General features: G+C 56.9%; 1 protein-coding gene across 1 annotated transcript in view; it reads left to right on the forward strand.

The window, feature by feature from the left end:
* The window catches only part of CUX1 (cut like homeobox 1), a 345,803-nt gene extending 329,018 nt beyond the window's left edge, over positions 1-16,785 (forward strand). The window contains exons 20-22 of the mRNA XM_045284658.1: positions 7,449-7,751; positions 11,161-11,349; positions 16,451-16,785. Coding sequence (XP_045140593.1) covers positions 7,449-7,751; positions 11,161-11,349; positions 16,451-16,785 — 827 coding nt within the window. The remainder of the gene's footprint in view (positions 1-7,448; positions 7,752-11,160; positions 11,350-16,450) is intronic.
* Positions 16,786-20,394: the final 3,609 nt, after the last annotated feature.

Raw genomic sequence — 20,394 nt, forward strand, 5'->3', positions numbered from 1 at the left:
GGCTAATTGTTGTGCCCTGGATGGCTGGTAAGACCTCAGCCCCAACCAGAGGTAGGACCGAAGCAGTGGGCGTGGTATTTGGCCACGTAACAGGGATGTGCCACGGAACGCTGAGCCTAAACTTCCACACCCAGACAAGAAATCCCACCAGGACGTGGGCTCTGCCTAAGCAGCCTCACCGCTGCTTGTTTGTGCCTTTGTCTCAGAATATCTACCCTTTTCCAAGCGCACCTGTGTTACAGGTGTACAGCTTAGTAGCCGAGATGGCGATCATCGGCCGGCCGTTGTCACCCTGCCCTCTGAGCAAGACTATTTCTCTGTCACCGTTGACCCTTCCCTTCCTCTCTCCCTCCCGCCCCGGGTGCCGGCTAGGAAACGCGGGTGCTATACATTTGCTTTTTCTGCTCTTTCTGGATATACGAGCCCTGGTAGAATTCCGGTTATCAAAATTTTGAACCACATTGTGTTGCATCTATAAGTCCTTTTGGGTGCTGTTGACATCTTGGCGATGCTAAGTCTCCTCACCCAAGAGGAGCTGCCTGCTGTGTCACTCTGAGCCCTTCACGCCCCTCAGCCTGTGCACATGCCACTGTAAACGCCTCGTCTCCCTAAGTTCCCTTTCCGACTCCTCCAAGCTGGTAGAGAGAAATGCACTGGTTGTATCTTGGTTGACCTTGTACCCTGCAGCTTGGTTAAACTTCTCCTATTCACCCTAGAAGTTTTCTTACAGACTCTGGGGTTTTCTGTATCGAGTGGGTCTTCCGTGAATAGAGATACGTTTACTTCTTTTCCGACTTGAGTGCCTGTGTTTCTGTTTTCCTGTCTTAGTGCTCTGCCCGGGCGTCAGGCTTTGTCTCAGTGAGCCACACCTCATCCCTTCCCTCACCCAGATGGTCTAAGCAGGGAACCCCACGTCCCCTCCTGGACTGCCCCCTCCCTCCTACCCCTGCGCTCCCCGACACCCTGCCTCCCACCACACAAACACACACACACCTTGTTTCCATAACCTCAACTTCATGAAGATTCTTTTTCTGTGGGTTCCTGAAGCCGCCCAGGCCCAGGCCACCCCTCTGTGTACAGTTCTCCTCATCCTTAGTCTCCTGCTCACTGCCAGGCACCTCACTGCACGCACCCCACCTTCAGACTCATCTGTCACCAGCCCTCCCCCCATGCACGTTGCCCAGCCCGACTTCCATCCTTCCCTTGTAGCCCTTCGGTTTCTTTCTCCCTCCCTACCCGCAGTAGAATTGGTCTCCCAATTCTTGGCTTGCAGTGCACTTCTCTCTCTGCGCCCGTGCGGCTCACGCCTGCGCCGGCCCTGCCCTGCACCACCGGGAGCTTCCCCGGGCTCTGACTTGAAGTGGCCGAGACGTCAACTCTGGTGTACGCTGTGCTCCACAGAGCTCTCGGCGGCTGGTCATTTGGAGATAGATCACCAGGTCTGGCTTCTGGGCACCTCTAGGTGGACACCAACTCCAACCTTGCCATCAGCAGCCGGGTGTGCTAAGCACCACCTTTCGTTTTATTAAGCACTCTACTGCACCAGTGCCACTCTGTGCCGGCGTCTCTGCCTCCTCTGCTTCTGTCCTCACTGCGGCTTGGGCCTGGGCGCCTGGGAGCCAGATCACACGTTCATTTCACAGAAGAAACTAGAGCTGGCCCAGAGCACAGCTCCCTGCCGGGACGGCACAGAGCTTCCAGCCCAGCCCTCTAGATCCTGCCGAGCCCTCCCCCCCACACACACACCACACACAGGTCTCCCCACTTTTCCAGCCTCACCCCCCCTCCTCCTCAGGCCCCCCCCCCAATGGAAGAACGGTGGCTTGTTAGGTTGGCTGAGGTTGATGATTTCATGCCAAGGTTGGCCGAGGGCTGGTGAGAAGGGTGAGCACGGCATAGGGAGGGCTGTGCTTCGAGGCTCGACAAACCCCTCTCCGTCCACAAAGGGCTTTTTTAAGAGATGCAGCAGCAGCAGCAACGAGGTCCCCATGTCCTTGTAGCCAGGGGCGGGCATGCGGCCTGGCAAGCAGGCTGCTTTGTGGTGTGGGCGCGCTGGGTGTGTCTCTGCCACAGGTCTCTCAGCCAGGACCTGTTCCAGAAGAGCCGTCTCTGCTTACCTGTCAGAATACAAGTATTTAAGAGGGAAAGACTCCTTTGACCCTGGCTCTGGCTAGCAAAGGGAACCCTGGTGGGGTAGTGGTTGCACATTAGGCTGCTAAGTTCAAGGTCAGTAGTTTGAGCACACCAGGCTGCTCTATGGAAGAAAGATAAGGCTTTCTGCTCCCATGAACCATAACCGTCTCCTAAGCCCAAGGGACCAGTCCTGCTCTGTCCCGCAGGGTCGCTGTGAGGCAGCAAGGGCAGGGTGACTGCAGAGGCTGCTGGGAGCCACCAGGGGGGCTGGGGGGGGGGGGTTGCCACTGGCAACGTTCAGGGACTGAGGCGCCCAGGACACCACTGCCACCATGAGCAGGAAAGGTAAGTTAGTGCTCAGAAGTACCATCAGAGCTCGCTGCACAGGACTGCCATGCTCACTGCCATCAGGCTTATTCCAGCTCACGACACCCTTCAGGACAGACTAGACCCGCCCCTGTGAGTTTCCGAGACCGCACTCTTTACGGGAGTAGAAAGCCTCATCTTTCTCCCAAGGAGCGCTGCTACTTTCAAACTTCCAACCTCTAGGTTCGTAGCTCAGCGCCTAACCACTGTGCCCCCAGGGTCCCCTCGCTGTGCTCTTGGCCCCGCCAGTTCACAGCAGAACACAGGCGGCCAGAGGGGCATCGCTAGTCACCTCCGTCAGGTGCGTGCTGCCCTCAGAGAGGAGCAGTAGGAGCGTGCACTCACGAGACCCATCTCCCCAGTGACCGCACCAGCACTGACCATGGCTGGGACGAGTCCAGACTGGGCTCTCCTGGTCATGGCATCTGAGGCTGTCCACTGGAAAGGCCCTGGCTGAGGACGGCAGCACCCAGACGTTTGTGTCTGAGGCTCCATGCCCTGCCTCCTACTGCCCACTGCGGTCCCTCCTCTCTGCTGTGTCCCCTTCCTCACGTCCACGCCTGCCAGGCCACCCGTGCTCGACTCCGCAGCCCACTGTGCCCTCCCATCTCCCAGGTCCGCCTGCCCTGGTGGTCACCTGGAACTCGTGACTTAGCCCGGTCTCAACACCCAAAGGACGGACGGACGGACGGACAGAACGCAGTGGCGCACTGGCCGCCACAGAAACCGTGTTTGGGCTCTTGTCAGAGTGTCACCGAGTGCCTGTCATTTTGTTTCAGCAACTTGTCCTTCTGAAGGCAGGCTCGCCTTATGGCGCGCCCGCAGTAAAAATGTCACTTCCAATAATTACTTTTTGGTGAAAATGCTTGCTGACTTCCTGCCTTCAAGCTGTTTTTACACAGTGGGGAGATAATAAGAAGTGACTTTACCCTGACTGCTCAAATGAGCGCCAAATGGAACGCCGACAGCGGGCTGGGATGGAGACGGAAACAGTGGCTTGGGTAAGCTGCAGAGAGGCTTGTCTCTGAAAAGGAGGTTGCGGCGGTGCTTTGCACCGGCTTCTGTTGAGAACTTAAGGCAGCTGTTGTCTGCCTGCTGTTTTTGGAATATCGTATTTTCCATAATCCTTTTATAGTTCCTGATTGCCTCGTATCTCAGAGGGGCCGCTGTCTCCATTTTCTGCATCTTACTAACCCAGCGATTCCGCGCAAGAGTCAGACTTGCCCCCCAAATTACTATCTACGGCTCGCCTGGAAAACATAACACCTCAGGACTGCAGTCAGATGTGGAGAGCGAAACTGTCGCTGGACTTTCTAAATGTGCAAACGCCCACTTTCAATCACCCTGATCCCCTGGGCCTGGGGCTCCTGGAAGGACACGCTTTTGCCTTGGTTTCTCTCTTACCCACAATGCCTGGCAGTGTGCATGACCCAGAGTAATACGTAAGAGTGAGTAGGTAAATGGGTGGGTGCATGAGTGTGTGGGTGAATGCATGCGTGGGTGGGTGGGCTGGAGAGGGAGGGAGGGAGTGAAGGCGTGAGTGAGTGAATGCATGAATGAATGAGTGAGTGAGTGAATGCATGAATGAATGAGTGAGTGAGTCAAGGGATGTGTGAGTGAGTGAATTGGTGAGTGAAGGGGGTGGGGGATGTGAGTAAAGGGATGAGTGAGTGAGTAAACACATGAATGAGTGAGTGTGTGAGTGATGAGAGCGAGACACTACTCAGCCCTGTTGTCACGTTGTAGCTCCTGACTCGGGACGATGCTATGCACCACAGAATGCAACCCTGCCCGTGCCTGCATCTTCCCCACAATCAGTCTGGATCTGTCTGGTTTTCATGGGCTCGTTTTCAGACATGGATCACCTGACCTTTCTTCCTAATTTTTCTTCATCTGGACGCTCGAATGAAACACATTCATCCTCACACAGGCCTGTCTCCTGTCCCCAGCACATCCCCTCTGTGGGTGGGCCAGGCGCTGGGAGAGAGACCATGGAAAAATTGCAAGGGCCGCAGGAGCACTTCCCCCTGACCGAGGGCTGCAGTGCAGTAGAGCCGCCCTGGTCTGGCCATCAAATCCAGAGGAGCCCTGCTGAGCACCAGGGCTCCTGCCTGCAGCCCCCAGAGCAGGGGTTCCTGCCCACAGGGGTCACACGGAATCCAGGGGCTCCCAGGAAGGTCCAGATCACACCAGGCTCAGCACCTGAACGCCAAGCCTAGAGCGCTTCCTTTTTCTCTCTCTCTCTCTCTTTAATAATTAGTATTTGTAATTACATGTGCAGAGCAAAGCCCTCTTCTTTTAGGAAGCATTATTTTAATCAGAGGGTTTCCTTTGCTAATTTTTGGAACAGGAAGCGGAGGGAGCAGTGTTGAGTACATTCCTTTGTTCTGTCTAGGTGGAGGGGCAGCTACCTGGCTTGGCCCCTCTCCAGGGGGAGCTCTCGGGGCTTTTCTGCCGCTTGGGTTTGGCCAGACTAGTCCTGCCGCTGGGGCGGCACACGGCTTTCTGTCAATAGCCTCATAGAGGCTGACTGTTCTCGGCAGAGCGAGGTTGTGCGGATTGGTGTGTGTTCCCAAAGAGGCCACCTGCTGTTGCATCTGTCCCTGCCACTCCAAAGACGTGGCTCTCCCTCTGTGCTCTGTGGCCAGGCCCTGGCAGTGCCACGTGGGCCTCTGTCCACAGACCAACTGTCTCCAGGCAGAAGCCAGGCCAGCCTGCCCCAGCCACCCGCCTTTTGGGACAGGTCCCTCCCCTACCTTCCCCAGACATGTCCGGCCCAGAAAGGAGGTTTCCCGTCACTGTAGTAGCAGCTGGGAGCACCAAGGGACCCCAGGATCATGTGGTGAGGTCACCATTGAGCTCTCAGAGGTGCTTTACGGCAGCATAGCATCTGTACATGGGGGGGGGGGTCCCGTGTGGTGAGCATTGCTTCCACGACACCCAGCAAAGACGAGGGAGGCCACAGACAGCCGGCCCCACGCAGGCTACGCGCCAGGCAGCCACGTTTTTGACCTTGCCGTGGGGTGAGAGGACAGCACCCTGGGAAGGGATCTGTTTATCATGTGGGGGATTTGTGCCGTCCTTGACAGTCTGCCGTGAGCAAGATGGATGGCCTGCCAAATCGGTGCCTCGCACGGGTGAGTCCAGGCAGATTCGCAGTACAATTCCTCCACTGCCCCAGAGACAGAAATAGCATGTGCCGGCTTTCCTGCCCAGTCGTGCGAGGCCCCGAGGTGAGCAAGCCGAGAGGAGAGATCCGATTGGTAGGACTCTGATGGCCGCAGAGAGAGATGGATAAGGTCCCTTTCTGCCTATTGCACCTGTCTCTCTCACATCTTGCACAAACCCGTTTCAGTGGGGGGGGAGGGGCAGGGGGGTTGTTGAATCTGATTCCCCAGGTTGGAGGACACGCCTGTGTGATCACGGGCCTCTGTACCTGGTCGACAATAAACAGGCTTCTCCATGGAAATCAGTGGTTCTGTTTGAGACCGTGCTCTCTGTAGGTACTCTGACAGACCCTTCCTCCTCCCTGGAGAACATTGTCCACCCTTCCGTCCTCATGACTTTAAAATGGGTTGTGAATCCTGGGTGTGGTATATTCAACAGAGGGCACGCCGAGTAGATGGTCAATCGGAGTGAGAGTAGTCCTCAGGTAGCAAGTACTTGGGGTGCCACCTCTAGGTGCTGAGTGACCTGTTGGGCCAAGAGGAAAGCAGGCAGGGGCCAAGCCTACCCCTCCCCTGTGCCATCTGTCAGCAGCAGCACATGTCACTTAGTGCCCAGGCCCTCCCACAAGCTGACCAGTCCTCCTGGGCACAAGCATTCACTCTCCTTGGAAGACATCCCCAAACAAGTATCTAGCCTATTGCGTTGGCTCCTAAGGGTCATGATACGGGAAAGCCAGAAGGTCCCACTCACCCACAGAGCATGGGGTGACAGTTCTCCTTGGGGGCTTAGCATCGTGCCAATGAGGCAGTGGTCCTTCGTAAGGAAGCAGAGAGTGGAGGCCCACTTGCCCACCCCAGCCTGGCTCGTGTGCCACAGCATGGCAGAGAGAAACCAAGTGTTCTTCTTTCACAAACAAGCAGTTCTGGCAAGTTCCGGTTGTCCTAGAAGCCTGACACGGAGGAGCGGGGAACAACAGGATGATCTTCTCTCAGCTCTCCTTGGCTTCCTCTCAGCATGAGCAGTGTGGAGCTTTCTGGGCGGTCAGGTTGAAAGCCAATCTGGGGTATTGAGCAGGCTCTCACGCCACGAAGACCCCGCACTGGACACTCTGGTAGCCAGCAGGGAGGCCTCCCGTTTCCTTTCCAAAGGTTTTCTTTGTGACGTACTGACCATATGTTAGATAGCGGGAGGCACAACTAGCAGTTAGCAGTTCAAACCCACCAGCCACTGTGCTCACAAAAGACGAGGCTGTCTGCTCCTGTGAAGATTTACAACCTCAGAAGTTCAATGTCAGGTCGTTGTGAGTCCGGATGGACTTGACGCAGGGGGTTGGGCTTGGGTTTTACCTGAGGTCTTTTGTTGTTGTTACTGTCATTCTGAAAGATAGGGGCAGAATTGTGACACTGATTACCATCCTGCCAAGGTACTAGCACACTGGAGACTTTAGGGTTTCGTTAGAAGCCGTGACGGGGAACACATGAATGTGAAGGATGGCTTTTTGGTAGCACGCTCTTCTTGCACGCCTTCAGTGGCCTTGTGCTGAAAATCGGAGTGTTTCTTCTGTTGTTGTTGTTTTAGTTGCCATCATCCTTTCAAGCAAAATTAGAGGTTCCTCTCAGTCAAAAAGCAACCCTGAGACAAGTCATTTCGGTCCGTACAGCACCACACCGTGTGGACCTTGTGCGGGGCATTTAATTAGTATTTCTTGGAAGAGTCGAGTGAGCGTGCCTGGCGGAGGATCGGTGTTTTAAGCCGCGGTTTCTCGTGTGCTCCACTTACAGAAAGCACTCCAAAGACCTCCGCCAGCTGCAGCCCTGCGCCCGAGTCGCCCATGAGCTCCGGCGAGTCTGTGAAGAGCCTGACAGAGCTGGTCCAGCAGCCGTGTCCCCCCATCGACGCAAGCAAGGACGGGAAACCGCCCGAACCCAGTGACCCGCCAGCCTCCGACTCCCAGCCCACAACCCCGCTGCCCCTCTCCGGACACTCCTCCCTCAGCATTCAAGAACTCGTCGCCATGTCTCCAGAGCTGGACACCTACGGTATAACCAAGAGGGTCAAGGAGGTGCTGACGGACAACAACCTCGGTAGGTTCTCTCGGCGGCGGCGGCGGCTAGGGCAGTGGGCGGGAGGGACGGTGTGTCCAGTTTGAGTCTGTGACACTCAACTGTGGGAGGAGGGGGAGCGAAGCAGCAAAGCCCACCTGGCTCCTCTGAGGTGGCGCTCAGACCACCTCTCGAACTCTCCTGCCTTTGCCCAGCTCCCTGCCCCCAGCACTCTGCTTCTCTCTGGGCCCCACAGAACTCAGCAGGCCACACTTACAGTGACGTGGCTTTTTAAGGAACAGGGTCCGACTTGGGATCGGGATGAGCAGGTCACCGCTCAGGGTGGGGGTCAGGAGGCAGGTCGGCAGAGTGTCCGTCTTTGGTGCAGGCCCTGCCATGTGTCACCGGCGGCTCTGCTGCTGCCACTGCCCCACAGGGCAAAGCTTGGTTCTTTGGCAAGCCCTTGCTGCCTCCTCTCCCCTCTCTGCTGCTCTTCCTTCTGCTGCTTCCTGCCTCTGACATGCCTCTGTGGCCCGCGCGCTGCTTCAATATATAAACTCCTCGTCGATTTTGAGGCATGGCACTCCAACCAGGGCCACAAACGGACCAGTCCCCACAGATGCTTCATGTGCATGGTAGGCTATACCTCACCTCATCTGCGTGGCCTATTGACTAATCCCAGAAAGGTGCAGACCAATCACAGGGCAGGCTGCTGCCCAGGGTCAGACTGAAAAGTGTCCATCTTCAGTCATCCATATCTTGCCCAAGAAATACCAGTCAGCCTGCAACCTGGACTCAAGTAATGGCCCCTCCAGCGTAGAAAACTAGACAAAGCCCCAGCCTTATGGGAAAATGTCTTTCAAGCTGTTTCCCCCCCCAAGAACCAAGACCAAAAGCTACACCGAGGCACACATTTCAGCATAGAGTGCTAAGGAGATGGAACCCCAAAGGGAACCCTCAGGCTGAGCCAGTGAAGCAAGGGGACACTTTGAAGAACTCTGAATTACCTAAAGTTGTGCCCGCTGGGGAGCGGATTAAGAGTGCTTCTGCAGGCCAATCAGAGCCCCACTCCCCAACCCAACCCCCTCCAGCCCTCCTCTGGGACCCCTGGGAAACCCAGTGTGGGCTCAGGCTCAAGCTGCCCATCCAGAGAGCTGGGCAGGGTCCACATCAGCCCAGCAGTACTAGGGCCTGGAGTATGGCTTAGTGGGAGGGTGGACCAGGTTCTTGGTCTAAATCCCAGTTCTTCTCGTTAATAGCTGTGTGATACCAGGTCTACTCCCACTCCTGGCACCTCCTCAGGAGAGCCAGACTTGCCGCGCCTCATGCCAGTGTGGTGTGAGCACCTCGCCTGGCAACTAGTGCCCAGTACCCTCAACACACTGTTACCCCTCTTGTTCTTGCTGCTGTCTGCATGGCCCTGGAGAACTGAGCCCATAGCTTTGCCCAGCAGGTGCCACAGCCGCCCAGGAGCTCCGTGTCACCGCCCTCGTCCACTACTGTGACTGTAAGGCTATCAGTGGGTCTGACCGCACTGCCATCGAGTGGATTCAGAGTCTTGTCGACCCTGGAGGGCAGGGTAGAACTTCCCCTATGGTTTTCTGAAACTGCACATCCTTACAGGAGTAGAAAGCCCCATTTTTCTCCCATGGAGCAGCTGGTGGTTTCGAACTGCTGACCTTGTGGTTAGCAGCCCAACTGGTAACCCAGTACGCCACCAGGGCTCCTCTATTAGGGGTTCCTGGTCATTGTTCATCTGTTGTGCTCCTGCAGTGGCCAGGCTTGGTTCTCTTGGCTCCACGGTCCAGAATACGGAAACCAGCATCGCCCCGAATGCATGTGCCCTTGTTTCCTGGGTGTAAAAGTCAGTTCAAGGGGCACATGTTTTCTCTGCAGTGCACGTTAGCACAACTCCAAAGAGTGGCTGGAGGGACCTACTCTGTCTTCTGCCTTGTCCCAGGGTTGGGGGAAATAAGGGGAATGGCAGTGAGCCGAGTGCCTGCCCTGCCCTGTGGTGATTGAACAGCCTGGGGACAGGGCCAGCTTGTACACTGGAGGCCTTCAGCCCCACTGCTTCTGCAAATCACTGCCCAGAACAGAACAGGGGTCAAGGGGGAGTCTTAGCCACTTAGGATGGTTTTCATTAAGTCCTTCACAAATGCAAAAATTCAACTGTTGGTCGAAAATTTTGCTAAGTCCCCCTTTTGGTTACCTAGAGGAGCCCTGGTGGGGTAGTGGTCACTGGTTGGGCTGTGACCCGCGTGGTCAGCAGTTGGAAACCACCAGCAGCTCCCTGGGAGGAAGATTGGGCTTTCTACTCCAATCATCAGTGACAGACTCCGGATCCCACAGCTGCAGTTCTGCTCCAGCCCCGTCATTGCTCCAGTGCCCCCTAGGGGGCGGCAGCGCCTACTTTGGGAACCGCTGCTCTAACTGGCCTCCCTCCTGAGGTCATCTTGGTGGGATGGTGACCATGCTCAGTCTGGGGTCCTGTGTTCCTGGTGAGTCCCAGAAAGGACAGGATGGTGTGTACACGTACATTTTAGCAGGGGATGGCCTGTGGGTTTTTCTGGGTCCAAAAGGGATTCGTGGCCCAGAGATGGCTAAGAACCACTGTGGTGACAGCGCAGATGGTCTGCTGGTAGGTGTCTGATGCACCTAGGTGCACCGAGCGAGGAATGAGCTGTTCATCCATGGAAAACTCTTTGGAATTAAAAGATAAAGGGATTTTGTCCCCCCTGAACTTTCTGGAAGCCCCCTCATATTGCTTTCCTGAATATAGCCAGTTCCTGAAAGAAAGGAGGCATTTGACAATGAGAACCGAGTAGAATTTACTCAGCCACACCAGAAAGCCATGGAGGACACAGTGCATTCCACGCTACAGTCTAGAAAGCAGAGAAGCAGGGATGAGCAGAATCAGTCAGCCTGGCTCCCCAGTTAGTATCCCCTCTGCAGAAGTAATGACCTTTCAGGCTCCATGCTCTTCCATGGCAGGGCCGGGCCGGGAATTTCCTACCACACTTCCCTGGAAGCCCCTTCATAGACGGAGGAAGGGACGAGCCGGCCACCCCGCCAAGGGACGAGGGAGGCATGATGCCCTCACCAAGCCCACCTAAGACCCCTGAGCACAAACTTCCCTCAGGTAGGCCAGGTTATGGCTGATTCTCATTTGCACCTTTAAAAGCAGAGACATTCTCAGCCCACCCTTGAATGGCTCTTGGAGAAGTGAGTTTCCCTGTAGGCCTCTGGGAAGAAAACAACCCAGAACTACCAGGATGCCACCGGGCTCTCCAACAGACGTCAGGCTCTTCCAGTCAGTTGCTCAGTGGCAGCGCTCAGCCGCCCAGACTCGGGGTCCACTAGTCTGTGTCTGCGGGGTAGCCTCATGGGGCACCTGCCCTCAGGCCCCTGGACCTCTGGGGTGACCCCTCTCTCGTGTTATTTCCTCCAGGTCAGCGTCTGTTTGGGGAGACCATCCTGGGGCTCACCCAAGGCTCCGTGTCCGACCTCCTCGCTCGTCCCAAGCCCTGGCACAAGCTCAGCCTGAAGGGACGCGAGCCCTTCGTGCGCATGCAGCTGTGGCTGAACGACCCCGGCAACGTGGAGAAGCTGATGGACATGAAGCGCATGGAGAAGAAAGGTACCGGCCAGCAGCCTCCCGAGCATGCTGCTCGTCCAGGGTCCCCAGGGGGCTCTGTCTACCCTGCAGCCTGAAGCCAGGGTTTGCGCGACTGTGGGGCTCGTTCACCACATCTCACACCTGCCCAGCACTCTGTCTGTGACTCCTTTTCTTCCTCTGGAGAGAGCGAGGCCGCCCAGGAGAGGGGCACAGCCCTTGGGTGGGGGTCGTCTTTGCCTGTGGTTAGGTGGCCGGAGGTTCAAACATCTAGTGGGCGTGCACCATGCTCCTGATTCTGATTTCACTTCATTGATAGAGACTTGGGGGTTCAGAAGGTCGGGACACTTCCATGAAGGCCGCCCAGCCTGGGAAATGGCAAAGCCTATAACTGTCTGAACCACGCTTCCTGCTCTTCCTTGGTGACCATGAGAGAACGAGCCTCCCCAAGAGTGGGAAATGGGGGTCATCAGCTCCCAGGGCTGATTGATGAGTCCCCGGTATGGACCCTGTGGGCTACCAAACCGGGCACATGAGAGAGGGGCCTATACTTCGGTGGGAAGGGAAGCCAGCTCGGTCTGGTGGATGCCAGCCCTGGCCTAGGCAGCAGTGGTGCAGTGTGCTCACGAGGTGGCTGGCTTTGAACACCTGCAATGTAGGTATTGGGCCCAGCTGCGGGTCCGGCCCTGAGAACCTATGACTCCCTTCCTAAATCAGCCGACGCAGAGCTTCGTAACCCCAAGTGACCATCCAACCACCGTGCAGCTCTGCCTGGTCCTTGCGACTTCCAGTTATGGGGCGCTCCTGTTTGCCAATCCCTGTGCAGACTTAGTCCACACGGCTCCACAGAGGGGAGGTGCCCCTGAGCGGTCAGGCAAGGAGCTAGTTGGGGTGGGAATTCATAGTGTCCTGCCTCCCAGCATCTGCCAGTCTGGGCCCTCAGGCCAGCCAGTGACATGCTCAGATGCAGTCTGTCCCAAGACACAGGGCCAACGCTCTCCCGGGCAGCTCTCCCGGGCAGCAGCCCCAGAGGCCTGGGACCATGTCACGGGAGGGGGAAAGAAGTGAAGTTGACCCTCATTTCATGATAGGAACTCCAGACATAAGCAAGAATACCCGTGTGTCTACCGCTCGGTGTCAGCCGCTGTCAGGATGCAGACAAGCCGTGTGAAAGCTCCCCAACTGGTCAGAAGGCAGCGCCCACCACCACCTTGAGAGTGATTAGGCCTCTGCTCCCCTGCACCCCAAGGCTCAGGGTCCACCGCTCTGAGCATCAGGGCCAGCCCCAAGGGAGGCCACTCTCTCTTTTTCTCTCCTCCCTCCAATGTGCCTCTCACCCCAGGCCTGTAGGAAAGGACTTAGCTCCGCAGGGGCCGCCCGGTCCTTCTGCCTGGCCTCTGGGCACCATCCTGTGTTACAGGGGAGCTATGGTTGGCAAGCTGCAGGCCCTTCCTCCTGTCCCGAGGGCCCTGCCAGCAGCCACGGCCTAGTCTTCCCCAGGCACCCGCCCTGCCCAGTGGGGTCGTGGGTGGCCCCAGCACAGCCCTTCCTCAGGGTCAAGTTGACCTTGGGAGGAGACTGGCGAGACCCCCAGCCCCACACCATGCAGCCCTTGACAGCACCAAGCTCGGTCGCTTTGGGGACAACAGCCCTTCCTGACCACTTGCTCGTTCTGCTGCTAAAATGGCAAAGGGGTGGCTTCCCTTTCTGTGTTCTGCAAGATGAGGACCCTTACGCTCACCTGGTCAGGCTTCGAGAGAACACGCCTCACAGCCGTCAGCTCCTTTAAAGTGTCCAACAAAGCGGGAGCCCTGGTCCAGCCTGCATCCCAAAGCGAGTAGCAGGTGCTCTTGACCTTGAGATCCAGACGTACATTGCTTCTTGCTGTGACATAGCTCGTGGTCTCCTCTTGGTACTCTTTTTTTATGCCTCTGCTTTCTCTACCCTCATCTGCCTTCTGCCTTTCTGCCCCCTTCATGCGGGCCCTTGGCCCACCTGATCACACAGCCCCTCGGTCTCTGTGGCCTCTGCTCCATGATGCTCCCTGGGGGCCCTGGCGACCAGCAGCCCTCACCCCTGGAGATCAGGGTGCAAGTGCTGGGTCTTGGGGACACTGTCTCGGTGCCTGTGCACATGCTACAACCCGGGGCCGGGACGCTGCCCCACCAGACATCGGCCCGGTCCCGTTCTCTCACCTGCCATGTGACCTGAGGCAAATCCCCTGAGCCCTCTCTAAGCTAGGGGTCATCCATCATGGTCTCTCTGACCCAGCGATTCTGGAGGTCGTTGATTAACGTGAGCAATCATTGCTATTGCTAACGACGTTCCACTCCGAGGCCAACCTGCCCCTATAGGAGTGAACCTGTGACTGCTCACCTTCGCCCAGGTGCGAGAACCTTTCAAACCAATTCACTAGTAAGATCGATGCGAATGAGTCATCGGCTAAAGAAATCAAAATGGTTTTTAACCTTGGAAGCATAGCTGACAATTAATGATGCATAAAAGCAGAGCAAAGGGAGCACGAGGAACATTCCAGAACATAATCCAGAAATCACATCCCCTTTGTTCAGTGGCCCCTTTGGTAACCCATCCCAAGTGGCAGTCACCGCACACTGAGTGTCGGAGCCTATCTCAGCCTCCTCTTAACCCTGCCCTCCCCCGTTCCATAGTAAAAGGCCAGTTAATAGCACAGCATCTCCCCCGCCCCCATATCCCCAACCTTTCAGCAGCCTACCCTCTCCTCTACCACCCCATAATCTGCTCCAGCCACCTCTCCTCCATTCTTGGGCTGCACCCACATGGCCGTGGGAGACTGTTTGAGTAGGCTTTGCTTTACGTCCCCCACTTGTCCCTGTCATCTACCAACCTTCTCCCAAGACGCTGGCCCCATGACCAGCCTTCCTGCAGACCCCAAAGGGCTCTTTCTGCCTCTGTGGAAGAGTCCCCTGCCCTGTGCAGCCCCTGAGCCTCCTCGGGTTGTGGCTCTTCCTCCGGTCTCCTTGTCACCCAGGACGACTCTGCCTCTAAAACCCTCAATCCAGATCCTCCACTCGCTGACCACATTCTGCGCTTCCTCGTCTTTCTCTTTCCATTCACCCTCCCGTCATCCTGTAACCTCAGGCCCCCTTCCTGCCCCAGGCACTCGAAGCACCACACCGTCCCTGCAGTCCCCTCTGGTCCATATCCTCAGACCTCCCCATCTTCCACTTCTCTTCCCCCAACCTTGGATCGGTGCGCCTGCCAGTTCTCTCTACCAGCGTCTTTGGCTTCTGGGCCCCGCTCAAGACGCCCCTAACCAGATGGGTTGATGGCGCCTCAGACTTGTAGTCTTCCGCCTTGGTAGAGTCTCCTGAGTGTCTCCCCAGCACCCTGACCCGTGCCTTCTCCCTGCCACCTTCCACCAGTTTCACAGCATGCCTGCACGGTCTCGAGAGTCCTTTCAATCCCCTACCTCCTGCCTTCTTCTTCATAAAGAAAACAGAGGCCACCAACGCCCCCACTTGGATCTCTATGAGCGTGTGTGCATCTCCGCCTACCCAGTCTCCTTTCTGGCTGTCTCCTACTTCCTGCGTCCAGGGCCCACCTCCATGCGCCTCCAGGGGATGTCCTCCCTCACCTGCAGTCCAGCGCTCATCTCTGAGAGCCCGTCCTCAACCCTGGGTTTCCCATCTAGAAGCTCGCTCTCTCTCTCTCTCTCTTTCTCCCCGCCCTCCTTCAGGATACTTGCTTTCCAGGCTCCCATTCTTGCTCGTCTCCCTCTTTCTCAAATGCTTCATTCACTTCAACAACAGTTTCTAGTCTCACGGTTCCCAAACCTGCTCTCTCTAGTCCAGACCATTCATCTGCGCTAAAGACCCATTTATCCGTCTGTCTACTGGGCCTCTTGACGTGAGGGACTCAGAGACCCCCGAGGGCAACATGTCCGAGACTGCTCAGTCGTCTTTCCTCTCGCCTGCTCTTTGTGGGCTGACCCACCTAAAGCCACCACTGCCACCGTGTCATTGCCCAAGCCATCCTTCCCTCTTCTGCTCCATTCTTCATTTAATTGGCCGCCAAATCCTGTCTGGTGCACCCCAGTTCTAACGCCAGAGAACCCCTCTGCCTTCCCCAGCTCCATTACCATTGTTATGTTGTGCTGTTGTGTTGACTCCGGTGCATACCAGCCCTACAGGACAGAGTCGAACTGTCCCCACAGGGTCTCAAGACTGTTTATGCTACATGCCCTGCTGCTGCAGTGGACTAATTGTTGGGCTGCTCACAGCAAGGTCAGCAGTTCAAACCCACCCGCCCCTCGCTGGGCGGAAGATGAGGTGGTCTGCACCTGGAAAGACTGACAGCCTTGGAAGCCCTAGAGACCACTTCTCCTCTGTCCCAGTGCGTGTGGGTTGGGTTAGCCTCCAGGGAGACAACACTGCCGCTTCCTTGCCGCTGAACGGTGCTTTAACCCTTGAGTCACCAGGGCTCCTTGCATTAATGTTACTCAGCTGCCATCTCTAGCACTCCTACCTTGGCAGCCTGTCTGAAATGCGTACCTGACCATGCCATTGCCTCGATGCAAATCCTTTACCTACCTTGACTCCACCCATCTCTCCAGCTTCAACGCTGCCAGCCCCCTGTGAGCACCCGCTACCAGGTGTGCGAGCACACGCTCTTGCCAGCTGTCTGCCCCAGTGCCTCCCACACACTGTCTGCAGCAGCCTCTTGCCTGCCCCACTCAAGCCCGGTTTTCTCCCAGCTCATCCTTCCTTGCCCTCTAGGATTTCTGTTTAAACAGCCTCTCCTCTGGGAAGCTTCCCCCCAGCTCTCCCCGGGCCAAGTTGTTGCCTCCCTCTGTGCCCCGTGGTGCCCTGTGCTCATCTCCCACACCTCACTGCCCTGTGGTCATTTGTGGCCCCCACTCCGCTGTTGGCGCTGCCAAGACAGGCAGGGGTTTCAGGTTACAACAGAGCAGGCCTTCAGTGAGGGCACAGAGACGCTCTCGTCAAGAGCGGGGCAGAAATGCCAGCTGCCCCCATCCACAGGAGGACCCGAGTGCCAATGGCCTTGTGGTCATGTCAGGGGCTGGGTGTGGGCTGTTTGACTGTGGGCCCGCGTCTCAGCCTGGCACCTCTTCCTCCCTCCGCAGCCTACATGAAGCGGCGACACAGCTCAGTCAGTGACAGCCAGCCCTGTGAATCCCCCTCCGTTGGCATTGACTATAGCCAGGGCGCCAGCCCCCAGCCCCAGCACCAGCTGAAGAAACCCCGGGTGGTGCTGGCCCCTGAGGAGAAAGAAGCGCTGAAACGAGCCTATCAGCAAAAGCCATACCCGTCACCCAAAACCATCGAGGAACTCGCCACCCAGCTCAACTTGAAGACCAGCACCGTCATCAACTGGTTCCACAATTACAGGTACGGCCCTGCCAGCGCCCAAGGGTGGGGGCTCTGGGAGCACGCCCACCCCGCCCCAGCAAGAGGCTGATCTGCACGCAACAGCATTCTGCCTACTGGGGCCCGACCGTGGTGGTGGGTCACTTGGTTAGCGTTCTGTGATGGCTTCGGGTGTTGATTTTGTTTCTGCTCTGGAACGATTAACTCCAAGATGTAGGCCAAGTCTCCTACTCAACAGCGCGTAGTTAGATTCCGTCCACAGCTGCCGTGACCGGGACAAACCCATCTGTTAGCTGCCGCCTCGAAGGAGCGAGGGTAGGCGCCCCTGGTGCCATCGCATGATGGTTCTCCTCTGAGGGGCGTTTTGTTCTTTTCTTTTAATGCTTTCTCAGGCCTTTAAGAGTGGGCTTTTTGTTGTTTTGGGTTTTTTTTTAAAGAGTAGTTTAAAAGCCTGTGAGAGATCCTGAGAAAGCATCAAAGAGGAGCCCGGGTGGAATAGTGGGTTACACGTTGGGCTGCTAAATTCAAGGTCAGCAGTTCAAAACCACCAGCGGCGCGGTAGGAGGAAGATGAGGCCTCTGAGCCCATCCAGCGTGAACGGCCTCAGGGACCCTGGGGCAGGTCTCCGTGTCCCACAGGGTCCCTGGGCGTCGGAGGCGACTCGATGGCAGGGAGGGTGAGTGAGTTTGTAGGACCATGACCCAAACGGAGATGTATTAGACCCCTTCTTAGGGGACAGTCCGTGAGCTCACAGAGTCACTGAGCATCTGCCCAATTTCCAGACGCGAAGCTGGGTGTTTTGACCAGTATTACAGCACGCGATCCTCCCAACTATGTAAGGGATCTAATCATACCAGTATTTTACGATGAGAACATTGGAATCTTGCAGATACAACAGGCTCATTAACACCCCATCCCCACTCCCACCCCCAGGAGAACAGGGTGAGCGGGGGATGGCATGTTTGGAGCAGAAACGGGAACTCACTACAGGATCATGACTTGTTGATCATGGCTGTAACCAAGGCCCCCTATGCCTTGAGTCCCAGAATCCCCTGTGGCCTGACAGGTGTTTCTGCTGAGGGCCTGCTCTGTGCCCAGCTCGCCTGCCACTTACCATCGGCGCCTCACTTTTTTCTAGGACCCAAGAAAAACGACATAGTGGGGAAATGGGTGCCCCACACTGGCCGGTACACAGTGCAGCCCGGACCGTGGGCGCCCTCAGGGTTGAGGCCAGGACAGGCAGTGGCCAGTCACAGCTAGGCAGCCCCTGGGGGCTGACAGGAGAAGTTCTAGCGCTGACCGGGGGCAAGGCCTGTTAGAGTCCAGAGGGGCTCAATCGACCTCCCAGTTTGTGACCAAATTACAGCTTTTCGTTTGTGAAAAACTCAGTCGGGTGCCAAGTACTCTCCTGATTGCTGAGAAGGGCACAGGCCACAGTGATAGCACAGCAGACAGAGCAGAGGGGGCCTGCTGCCTCATCCTAGAACCAGGAACCCATCGCGGTAGTGCTGGCCCCAGGCAGGCCTCCGCCCCTGTGCACTGGCTCCCATGTGTACAAAGAAAGTAGACCAACGGAGTACAATCCCATATTTGCAGTTGTGTCCACAGAGGCAGAGGGAAGCCAGGAGTGACTATGATGGGGCTTTCTCTGCCTGGAGGGAAGCTCTGGGGGCTGGGCCGCAGTCTCCCCACCTCCTGGAACTGGGGGTGGACGCTCCCTGGAGGCCCAGCAAGCCCACTTTCACCACCAAGACACACAGGAGTGTGCCTCTGAGCTCGCACGCCTTCCCTGGGCCCCACGCACTTCACTGTGTGTCGCAAGACTCTGGGCAGAAGCACCTGAGGTTGTGGGTGACCAAGTTTGGGGGCCAAGGTCCCGCTGGTTACTGAGACAATCTCCAAAGCCATTCCGCCTGGCCCTGCTGGGGCCGCCTTCTCCCCAGCCCCCTCCTGCAGGCCTCAGCTGGAGTGGCAGTCCGGGCCTCTCCGGGCGTCTCAGTGGCTGTCACGTAATGTCATTACCTGGGAGGCAGCTGCCCACGGTGGAGATGCCGCCTTTTTGTGTTTCACGTGAACGTGATTAAGTGAGCCCCCGAAACGGAGAGGCAGAATAGCAGTTTCACACTCCCTGCCAGCGAGTCGATTCCAACGCTTAGCAATCAGGGCAGAGCTGCGGCCCCTGTGCGTTTCAGATGCCGTGAACTTTAAGGGAGCAGACAACTTCCTCTTTCCTGCACACAGCCGCTGATGGTTTCGAAGGGCTGACCTCGCAGTTAGCAGGCCGGCTGGCAACCTACTGGTAACCCCCAGGGCTCCTACCTGGAGAGCGATCCTAAACCAAGCCCAGCCGACTGCCATCTCGGCAGGGCCGACTCACTGCAACCTTACAGGACAGCTTAGAGCTGCCCCTGTGGGTTTCCGAGAGTATAACTCTTTACAGGAGCAAAAAAACAAAACACCACCTTGTCTTTCTCCCCGAGTAACAATAGGGGTTCCAAATGAAACGCATGAGGCCAGATCCAGAAGAGAGGCTCGGCCAGTGTCTTTGTTTCTGGTTCCGTAAGACTCCACAGCAAAGCAGGCCACCGGGAGAGCCAGGCAGAGCCCGCAGCCTCTGCAGCCCCGGAGCAGAGGGTCGGCACGAGATGAGCAGGGGGTTGAACGACGGCTGAAGTAGAAACAGACCTCGTGAGAGAAAAACGAAAGAGCAGGTGCATGAAAAGTGCTGCACACCGGGTCACTTGGACTGGGCATGAAACTCCGGGAACCGCAGATTGGTCACCCGCCAGACAAAGTGCAGACAGGGCTCTTCCCTGCCAACTTAGCGCTGACCACCAACCTCCCACTCCGCCTGGCCAGCCCCACAGAGCTCCACACAGAGGGTTGGCTGAGAAAAACCGGGGGATTTTTTTTTCCTGCCCTGCTTAACTCTCCAAGGCTGATGCTTGGGTCTTTTTCTCACCTGTCTCCAACACCCCCACCCCCACCAGGAAATCCAAAGTAACTCGGGCTGCTCTTGATGGGCGCTCAATTGGATAGTAGAATTGTCTCACTAAGTACAGCTGTCCGCAATGAGGACCGGGCTCCATTTTACCACAAAAGGTTGTAGGGGTTGACAGCTTGGCTGGTAGTATTCCATCTCGTGTGACAGACAACCCAGGTCCCACGCTCCAGACACGACTTTATCTCTTCCTACCCAGTCCTTCCGCCCCTCCAGGGAGCCCTGGTGGCGTAGTGGGCTGCTAACCGCAAGGTCAGCAGCTCAGAAACCACCAGCCACTCCTCTGGAGAAAGACAATGCTGTCTACTCCCGTAGTTACAGTCTGTGAACCCCATCCCGTCGGGTTGCTACGAGCCCGCATTGATTCCAGGGCAGCAAGTACCCGCCCCTTCCAAAGCAGCCCTGAGGCGTAGTGGAGTATGCATTGAGCTGCCACCCGCACGGTCACGGTCAGTCGTTGAGAACCCCTGGTCACCCCTGGAGAAAGAACAACTGTGAGGATGGCAGTGTTTCGTTCTGTTGAACTTAAGAGTCGCCATCGCGGGTCCCTGGCAACAAGCAACCACCACACTGGGGTCGCAGTCTCAGGACTCACAGGGCAGTTCTAGTCTGCCCTCCAGGGCCACTGTGAGTCGGAGTGGACTCCAAGACAGTGAGTTTGGTTTGGGGACTCAGCCCTTCCCTTTCAGCCATTCTGGC

The sequence above is a fragment of the Echinops telfairi genome, unplaced genomic scaffold, assembly GCF_000313985.2.
Source record: "Echinops telfairi isolate 266 unplaced genomic scaffold, ASM31398v2 ScPeMD7_5;HRSCAF=22, whole genome shotgun sequence".
Taxonomy (NCBI): domain Eukaryota; kingdom Metazoa; phylum Chordata; class Mammalia; order Afrosoricida; family Tenrecidae; genus Echinops; species Echinops telfairi.